The sequence below is a fragment of the Apis mellifera genome, linkage group LG9, assembly GCF_003254395.2.
Source record: "Apis mellifera strain DH4 linkage group LG9, Amel_HAv3.1, whole genome shotgun sequence".
In the NCBI taxonomy this organism is placed as follows: Eukaryota; Metazoa; Arthropoda; class Insecta; order Hymenoptera; family Apidae; genus Apis; species Apis mellifera.
The window spans coordinates 264,805-276,407 of NC_037646.1; the positions used below are offsets into that span (position 1 = coordinate 264,805).

Here is an 11,603-nt window from a genome sequence, read left to right on the forward strand (position 1 = left end):
TCTTACATATGAAGCATGAAATATTGTAGATGCGAATATTCTGTCATGCATGATTATAAAGGAGTCAAGAATTTTAAAGATATCTGGATTTACGAAAATCTGTTTCCTAAAACTCAATTGTGATTGAAACCGGCATCTTAAATACCTGCTCGAATAAAAAACATCTTTAATGTCATTTTAATATTGTTTTCCTTAAAAATGTTTTCTATATATTCATATATATATATATATACTAGTATCTGACATTGGACTCACAAGAAAGTAATACATGCAAATTCAGTAAACATAACAATTCAACCACTAAGGGACAAGTTGATATTTTTTTATTTCAGAAAAGAATTATTTTCTTTTATTACAGACCATCATATAATCACCATAACTTTTTTCGTGATATGAATGATAATTTCGGCATTTATTTATAATTTTCATTAGCATATAATTTATATATATATATATATATATATATATATATATATATATATATTTTTATTAAAATATAAATAAGTTAAATTTATGTAAAATATTATGTAAAATCAATCTCAAATTTATTCATCACACATACATAATTATTTTATCCCACTTACTTTTCTTAACTTCATTATGCAAATAATATTCAATAAATCATTTTGCAGAAGAGCTATCTTCTTTACAATTTTATTAAAATATGATTTTAAAAAAAAATATTGTAATGAAATATTTTTAAAAAGTAGATTCTAAACATCAAAATGATGAAAAAAATTTATATATACATATATTCAATAAAGCTTAATTGACGAATTATAAACATTTTAAGTTTGTATTAGATAAAATAAACGAAAAAGCAAGAATGCTTAGGTATGCGACAGTTTCATATTGCAATATCACTTGTATAACAAAATCCTTCAAAAAAGTAAAAATATTGATATTTTTTTTATATACAAATGACTATTTAAATGAATTTCAGTGTAAGATACATATACACACACACATACAAAATACATATATATACATATATAAATACATATATACATATATACAATACATATATATATATATATATATATATATATATATATAATATGCAATAGTATATAATAATGTACATAAATATCATGTAATGTAACTATACAACATTTTATATCGCTTAAAAAAAAATTTAATTATGCAAATGAAATTTATGCAACTTGTTATTTAACAGAAACTTTTAAAATAAATTTCAAAATATTTGCAATATGATGATTACATAATATATCATTTAAAACTATAGATGAATCATTGTATTATATTTGCACCGAAAATTTGTATTGTTCACTTAGAATGCTCGCCAAAGGTGCCAGAGAAGACTATCGTGAGGATTTTAATTCCATTTAACTCCAGTTTAATACCAGCCGAATAATGAAAATTTCCTCCATATAAAAAAAAAATCATTATATTCGTTGTATTTCATTCAATTTGCTATTCTTGAAGAAGCAAATTAAAACACATTTCTATAAGATTTCAAATTAGAAAGATTGTATGTGTTTTTATGTGCACAATTATTTTTTTAATTATTTTCATATGTATAAGAAAATCCGAAGTATTGATAATACTTGAATCAATTTAAATTTCAAATTATTAAGGAATCAAATCTCTGACAAATCTTTATCTCTCTATTTCTTTTTCTATTTCATTTGTATTCAATATTTCTTATTCTTATACAGAAAAAAATAATAGTCAATCTGAATATCATATATTAATAATATGAATTAATATTACATATTAATATTACATATTCATAAAAAATGCATATATGTTGTAATTTCAATATTTTTTTATATATGCTCAAATGTTATAAATTATATAATGAATATTATAAATTCACTAAATTTTCTTTTTTATTTTATTTCTAATACGATTATCAACGAATGAACTGAAACCAGAATAAAGCAATAATATTTTAATAATAAAAAAAATTATTAACTTAGACTATACGTATATTTTTATATATTTATGTATATTTAATACACAGAAACATAATATTCAATTTCGAATATTACATTTTTTCTTTTTCAAGTCTCTTATTTTATTACGATAATTAGCATTCAATTATTTTAGCAATATTATTTTAATAATCGCATTGTCATACGATAAAATCAAGTTCATAATTTAATAAAATAATATATACTTGATTTATATCAAATAAAGTTCAAATTAAATAATCTTTCTATAACATTCATACCATAACAAATAATAATCAAAATAATTTTCTTTAAAAAAATTAATGTGAATAAAAAAAAATATCGCTAATAATGCAATAGTAATATGAAAAAGAAAAATATAATTAATATAAAAAGTGCTTATATGATTTATTTATGTGGATATAAAATTGTGAAATTAATATAATATAATTAATATAAATATGATCAAAATATAAATATTGAATTTCGATTATTATTTTTTCTGTTTAATAATCTTATATCAGAATAAAAAACATTGAATTTAAATGAAATAAAGATAAAGGTTTCTTTCTAATTATAATTAATTTGTGAAATTTAAATTGATTCATTCAACTGTATATAACATGTTTTCATTATTAATGAGTTTCTTATACATGATGAAAATAAACAAGTTTATGTATAAAAAACATTTAACTTGTTTAATCTGAAATCTTATGGGAGTGTTTTGATTTGCTCCTAGAGATTTCAGTGAATAGGCAGGTTGAATCAAGAATTCAACTATGAATTTAAATAAAATGTTTGTATCATAAAATGATTTACTATTACTATTGATTTAAAATATATGTATTAATATTTTGAAATTTATTAAAACATATTCGACGTTTTTGATAAATAAAAAGTTAAATAAATATATGTTAAATAAATATATTATATTACACTGAAATTTATATATAAAAAAATATTAGTATATATAATATTTATTTTAATTGAAAAATTCCGCTATACAAATGACATTGTAATATCGTATTGCTGCGTACCAATATGGCGTACATTCTTGCTCTTTCACCATTTCATTTTATCTAATACAAATTTAAAATTTATAATTCATTAATTAAATTTTATCGGATATGTATATATGAACCTTTTTCATTGTTTTAATATCTAGAATTTATCCTCCAAACTGTCTCTCATTTTTATAAACATTCTGTATATGTATATATTAAAATGTCAATATCGGACATTTATGTACAGACAAAATATCTTGTATATATATGTGTTATGATGTCAATATCGTGGACATATATATATAGACAAAATTAATAATAGCAAATATCTCGAAAACTATGATTAACCGTCAATTATATATAATAAAAAAATTGTTCAAAATGTTAATTTTTACATTTCGTGTGATATAATATTACAAATCGGAGAGAAAGTAGTTTTTATAGATCTTTATTTATTTATAAATTTTAATAACTAATTTTTTTTTATCTTCTTAATTTCGATCATTTTTCAGGGAAACACTATAGAATCACTATCAATCTCGCTCAACCATCGTCTGCAGAGAGCTGGGTTCAAGGTTTCATGAAAGTTACTTTTCACGCAGAAAATGGCATTATTCGTGACGTTGATCTTACGCCTAGGTAATTTTAAATTTTCATTCACTTAATTTTTATTTTATTTTTTTTAGAAAAATAATATAAATCAATATATAATAGTCTTTAATACTATTTATTATGTAATAAATAAATAATGAAAAAGAAAATAAAAAAAATATAAAAAATTTTAAATATATATAATCGATAAATTTATCAACAAATCTGTAAATTTTTGTTAAATAGATTATTGATTTTGTATAATTCTTATTTTTAAAATATAATGTTTTGACAAAAAAAAATAATACAATTTTTTTTATTTTTTTTACTTATAATCACAGTGGTTATATGAAATTGGAACACGGTTCGACAGTCCGAATGGTCGTTGCTCATCCAGCCGGAACATCTACTTCACTTGGAAAAATCAGACGTGTTGAACTTTCATGGACCTACGATATGGATGTATTGCAACCAAGATCGCTGTGCTTTTTCTGGTGTAATGATCGTCTTTATGTAAATAGTGTTACTGTGGACGTAATGGAACTACCAGGAAGAGGGTAAGTTGATATTATTTAACTATCATTAATGATGTCACTATATAAATAAAATCGTAGAATAAAAATATAAGAAAATGAAAGTTAAATTCAGGATTAATTCTAAGATATAAAATAGATTTATCAATTAACATTCATTTAATAGAATTAAAAAATATTATAAAAACTCCATTTTAAACAAATTTTTTTTCATAGAAATAGTAAATCGCTTTCGTAAATATAAAAATTCAATTCACAAATGTAGACAAAATTCAATATATAGTATTCTATTATTAATATTTTTTTTAATTATCAGTTTTTTAATATTATTAATTTTTTTATTAATATCTTAAAAATTAATAAATATTTAAAATTTTATATTTGGAATCTATTTTTTTTTTATTATGATGATTGATACTACTATAATGTATTGTTATATTCACTTTTTGTAAATATTTTGAAAATTAAAGTCGATTAATAATTATATATATAATATGAAAAAATGAAAAATTATTTTAAAAAAAGGTTTTTTCAATTTTAATAATTTTTTGATATATTATAAAAGACAAAATTTTTAAATTTTTTATGCATTATTTAGTTATAATATATATAATTATTATTTAGTTTTCGAGATATTTGCAAAAAAGGAATATTACTATAAAAAATTTTGCCAATATATATACAGCATAACATATGTTTAAGCATATGATCATTTATTTTTTGTTAAAAATGACGACAGGAAACTAATAAATATAATATAAATTGAAAAACTATTTTTTTATGAATTGTGAAATATTTCATTCTTTATATTAAAGTCCGGAATCCATAGATCCTTCAAAGTATTGACTCGCTTTCAAGCATTTTATTAAATAAACAAATAGATACAAATTAATATATTCTATCAAATATAGTTATCAAATATACTCAATAAAAGTTAACTTTATATACGAATAATTTTTAAAATAAAGAATTTCTAAACTTAAAATTAATACTTTTGGATACATCATTAAAACTATGTATTAAAAACTTATATTATGTTAAAAATCATTAAAAAAAATAAAATATAAAAGAAAATATAAAAATAATATAATAAAAAAAAATATATAAAAAATTAAAAATTTTGATTACCCCAAAGTAAAATTTAAACTTTTACACGTTAAATTGACTAAGATATTATTTTTATTATTATTAATTCATTTCTATTATATGCAATTATATAACTCTATTCTAATATGATTACTTTAATATGATAATTTATAGTTAATTTATAGTTTATAGTTAATTTAATAATTTTTCTTGTGATTTGTCGTTACTATTTTTTTGATTTATTATATTTTCATTAAATTTTTTTTTTATATTTTTACTAATTTATTTTAAAACTTGCGATTTAAAATTTTTTATACTAAAATTTGTTTAAATTATCTTGTTAAAATAATTATATAATATTAAATCAATTTAAATATTTTAAATATTTACGTAAATATTATAATTTCAAATCTATCCGAAATTTATATATTTTTTTTATCATTGAATTATCAAGGAATTTATTTTATTACTTCTATTATTTTTTTATTAATTGTTAATTAATATATTATATATTAATATTCATTATATATTATATTTATTATATATTAATATAATAATTAATGAATAATTTATATATTATATATAAATGATTATTAAAGAAATAAAAATAAATGAATTTTTTAAAAAAACATTAATTATTGGGTTAGCAACTAAGTAATTGCGGATTTAGGTTGAAGTTGATGACCTAATCAAAGCAATAATCGATTCGGATCGTCATAGTACAACTCGTGAGATTGCAGAGAAGCTTCATATATCACATACATGCATTGAAAACCACTTAAAACAACTTGGCTATGTTCAAAAACTCGATACATGGGTTCCTCACGAACTGAAAGAAAAGCATTTAATGCAACGCATTAACAGCTGCGATTTGTTAAAGAAATGTAATGAAAATGATCCTTTTTTAAAACGACTGATAACTGGCGATGAAAAATATTGTTTACAACAATATCAAGCGGAAAAGATCGTGGAGCAGGCTACGTGAACCAGCTCAAACAACACCAAAAGCTGGTATTCATCAAAAGAAGATTTTGTTATCAGTTTGGTGAGATTACAAAGGAATTGTCTATTTTGAATTCTTACCACCCAACCGAACGATCAATTCTGTTGTCTACATTGAACAACTAACGAAATTAAACAATGCAGTTGAAGAAAAGCGGCCCGAATTGACAAATCGAAAAGGTGTTGTATTCCATCATGACAATGCAAGGCCACACACATCTTTGGTCACTCGGCAAAAATTATTGGAGCTTGGTTGGGATGTTTTGCCACATCCATCATATAGTCCTGACCTTGCACCATCTGATTACTTTTTGTTTCGATCTTTACAAAACTCCTTGAATACTAAAAATTTCAATAATGATGATGATATCAAATCGTACCTGATTCAGTTTTTTGCTAATAAAAACCAGAAGTTTTATGAACGTGGGATTATGATGCTGCCTGAAAGATGGCAAAAGGTCATTGATCAAAATGGGCAATACATTACAGAATAAAGTTATTTAGTTCCATGAAAAAATTGTCTTTGATTTTCTAAAAAAAATCCGTAATTACTTAGTTGCCAATATATCTATTTCTATTTATCTTAATGTTAAAATAGAATTTTTCATTTTCCTAATAAAAATCTTTATTGACAAAAACAATGTTAGCTATAATCAAGTTTAAAACGACGATTTTTGAATTTTATTTAAAGTAAATTGTAAAAAAAATATATACGAATTGTTGAATGAAATCTAACCATTAAAAAAATCGTAGTATTATTAGTAAGATGAAGATGGAAAAAATAAAAATATTCTTGCATTGTTTGAGTAAAATATCTGTTTTATCCTGACAGCATAATGCAAATAATATATATATATATATATATATATACAATTTAATATAAATCTCGCATAAAACCTATAAGTAATTTCAAAGTAATTTTGAGCAATTTTATTGCATATGGATATATCAAAATTTTTTGTTATATAAAATTATTTAATAACTTTATATAATTATATAAAAGATTTTGATATGAAAAAAATTATGTAGCATAAGATATATTTGATGTAAATGAATATATCATTCTTCTCTTTAATAAGCATATATCCGATTTAAATAATAACAAGATGAAAAATATAGACATTTTATAGGATATTCCATTTCATTTTTTTAATCTACTAATCTGGAACAAAATAAAATTTTCAAAATAATCTTTAATATTTACTCAAATATATTTATATATATTAGATTATATTGAAAATTTAGATTTATTTCAAAATATAATATATAAAGATATAAATTTGATTTAAATATAAATTTGTTGATATATATCAATAACAAAATATCCAAATTGATATTATAGATAAATATATTAATTAACTTGATAAATATAATTATTGAAGATATATAAAAAATACTCTATAATATATTATAGGGTATATTATAATAATCAAAGATATAACATAATGTATCTCATATAAATATTATATTAAATATTATAATTAAATATTATAATATATAAATATATTTTTGTGTTTTTTTCTATTGCAATAAATTTTTTTCTATTTCTATATTTTTTTTTTTTTTACATTATTTTATTCAATTATATATAAATCATATATATATACAAATATCCTTTTTTCAATTGGTATTTTTAACTTTTTGCAACATCATAAAGGTCAACATACATTACATATTACATGTATTATAACTTTTTCAAACTATAAATAGATTTTCAATTCATTATATGCATATTTTATACATATCATTTTATATTATATTAATATTTTTTTTTATTAATTTAAAGCTGAAATCATAAATAATACAAAACATAAAAAAATATTTCTAACATATCATGAAATCTATCTTTTTTTTATTATATTATCATTGCATTCGTAATATTATTTTCTCCTCTCAAAAGAAGAATAGATTCTAAAGTATTACGAAATATTTCAGATTATAATTTATAATTATATAGAACCATTACTTGATTTAGATTATATTAGATTCAACAAATTATTTATATGGTAATATGAATTTTATGATTTAAAATATATCCTTCCTATTACAAAAATTTTTATAATTTATAATTCAATAAACAACGATTATGATTTATGATTCATTAAACAATTTGCATACGGATTGATAGCAAGTTAGCAATAAAATTGATAAAACTATTTTTTATATTATTTTTTTGAAAATGAGAAAATAAATGATTGATTATCAATTGATATAAAGAATAATTTTCTAAACTGTTTTATTATTTTATTTTTTACATTTGTTAAGGATCTAAGATCTAAGACTTGTGAAACGGTTAGATATTCTGGATTTTATTTTCAATAGTTAAAGTAGCTTCAAGTATCTTCAATAGTCTAACAATAATTTATGAATGAATATAGTTCCCTAATGCTTTCCAAATCTTCAATTTAAATAGATGTAGCAACAATGGTTACTTCACAAGTACATTTTTACATCTTGGATCACTGTGGAAGCGAACGAAATTTCTGATTTCCATGCAATGCGACGAAAACTCATCTTTCGAAACCATCTTCTAACGCGATTTAGTCCTTCTAACTAGTTCTTCTTGCATTTTCATGAAAAGTAATAATTGAAAAAACTGAAGCTCGCTACAGTTTTTTTTAGATAAGATCAGTTAGAATAGAAATAAAATAGATCAGATAAAATTCAGCACGAGTTCACATCAAAGTACATAATTAAAATCATTACAATCGTCAATCAACCACAAATAGTTAAAGTACCATCATTTATTCACTCAAAGTTCATAATATAAACGATTATACATTCCTATAAGTAAATAATCTTTTGGATAATAACATCAGTTTAGGCATCAAATTTGTGTAATATTCAAAGTCGTTCGGTTTAAATTTTAAGAATATATTTAGTTATTATACTATTCGATTATATGTGGAAAGAGTGGAGAATATATGGAAAAAATGAGTATTATATAAATTGATATTCATTTTTAATTGGATGTTAAAAATTGAATAATGTGAAGATTCCTAGAATCAAATCTTGTTAACATAACCTGTTGTCAAATTAAGCATGAGAACAAAGAAACATCTGCTATGCAAATTCTAATATTAAAAAGATAGAAAAAATTAAATAAATTCTGTGACTTATTTGTTTAAATTTTAAATGAAAGTGTATAACTAAATTGTTTACAATTGTTTAGGGCAACAAAAACAATATGAATTCAATATTTTTTTTCATATATTTTTTTTTAAGTAAAATGGATTCTAATATTAGTTATCAATAAAATAGATATTTAATATTAGTTATGTGCTAAAATTTAAATTTAAAATTGAAGTTCTATTCTTATCTTTTTTGACATTAAAGTTTGATAGACTAACTCTTCCTAATTTGATAACAAGTTATGATATGGGATTTGTCCGATTTTTATCGTTTTATCCTATATATTGTGATATATATTCCACTATATCTGTTATTAGACTTGAATGTAATAAATCCTATTTAAGGTCTTTCTGACAATAAATATTATTAACAGAATTTTAATAAAATCTGCTGCTTACAAATTTGACTGACTAGGAATATAAAATTTAAAAAAAAATTAGATTAAAAATTTTATTAAAATTATATATTATTAATCTTAAATTAATCTTAAATTAAATATTATATTTTATTAGTATGAAATAAGTAAAATCAATAAAATTAAATTAATATTTCTTTATATAATAATTATTTATTATATAATTATATAATAATCTTAATATAATAATTTTGTCCTATAAAATTGTTGAAATCTATACACATTTTATATAAAACTTAAATAATATCATTATTAAAAATATTAAATAATAATTATATAATAAATATCTATAATATATAATAAATATCTATAATATAAATTTATATTTTAAGCTTTTTCTTAAAAAAATTATTACTAAAAAATTAAATAAAAATAAATATAGATATATATATTTATCAAAAAAAAAATGTCCATATAATATTATTTTCCTTGTCTTATTTTTCTTTCAATTATATAATATAATTATATATAATCATAATATAATCATTATACATAATTATATTACATATAATTTTATAGAATTGACATAATTTTGAATTCATTATTCAAATACTAAATTTATTTATTATTATTATATTATAAATATATTATAAATTTATTATATTATAGCAAATTTAATATAAATATATTAAAATTTATTTTTAATATCATAAATATTATCAATAAAAAATTAACATTTTTATAAAAACATTATTAGTTTATTTAGAAAAATGTACATGATTTTTATTTTTTCAATTATATACAATTATAAGCAAAACTTAAAAATATGTATACATATATATTAGTTTCTAATATTAATAATACAGAATATCTCAAAAATATTGGAATATCCGTAAACTGGAGATTCCTGAGAAAATTTCAAGCAACCTTTTTTTTTTATAAAAATTTTCGTTACAACTTTGTAAAAATACTGGCCAATCACAAAGCGCGTAACCTAATCGAACCATAGTAATGAGTTACGTGCTGTTCACTGAACACGAACAAATCCAACATATCTCAAAAAAGTATGGTGAATATAATATTTTTTTATCAATAAAAAATTATGTCGAATTATCATGAATAATAAATAAATAAATGTAATATTTAACACATTTTCTTTTAGATATGTTGTTTGAATTTGTTTGTATTCGATCAGCAGCACATAGTCATCGCGATTGTCGCAGTTCGACTAGACTATGCATTTCGTAATTGACCAATACTTCTTGTTAATAATTTGTTAATAAAGCATAACGAAAGTATCGTAACAAAAGTTTTACAAAAAAAAAATGTTTGAAATTATCTCATTTAAAGATGTTCCAACATTTTTAGACATCTTGTATATAATATTAGAATTATAAATTAAATATTTAATAATTTTATATATTTTATTGTATGTGCAGAAAAAGAGAAGCAGACATCACCAGTAAACTTTGTTCAGCAAATAAAAAAGAATATGCAGAAATTGCCAGTGGTTCCATAGCATCTTTCATCGATAATTGCTGACAATATCTTCAATTATGTGTTTCATTATAACGTGATAATTTGAGGTTTTTGTTCCTGTGAAAAATATAAAAATAAAAATGAACCTAATGTATTTAACACATAAATTCAACAGCATAAATGAAAATTAAATATGTGCTAATATTAATTAACATTATATTTTATGGAACTCTTTGATTTAAAATATATTCATTTTATTTATTTATTTTTTTTTGTTAAAAAATCAAGTCAAATTCATTTTGACAAAATTTATTTAAAAAAAACATACATAATAGCAACTGAAAAAATGAGTTGTACGATTCACAGGTAAAAAAAAATCGTAAAACAGTAATACCTATCTTTCGAAAAAAAAATGGTGGAATTATGTTCACATATCACAAAAAAATATTTTGAATAATAATTTAGTATCATTATAAAAAATTTTTACACAAAATCTCGATGGATC

The 11,603-nt window shown here is 20.1% G+C and overlaps 1 protein-coding gene across 5 annotated transcripts in view; it reads left to right on the forward strand.

The window, feature by feature from the left end:
* Positions 1–11,511, forward strand: part of LOC727173 (pancreatic triacylglycerol lipase) — a 100,092-nt gene extending 88,581 nt beyond the window's left edge. For all 5 annotated transcript variants that reach the window (XM_026442684.1, XM_026442686.1, XM_026442687.1 and 2 more), the window contains 3 exons: positions 3,433–3,559; positions 3,853–4,068; positions 11,059–11,511. In XM_026442684.1, the coding sequence (XP_026298469.1) occupies positions 3,433–3,559; positions 3,853–4,068; positions 11,059–11,161 (446 nt within the window). In that variant the 3' untranslated portion in view covers positions 11,162–11,511. The remainder of the gene's footprint in view (positions 1–3,432; positions 3,560–3,852; positions 4,069–11,058) is intronic.
* Positions 11,512–11,603: the final 92 nt, after the last annotated feature.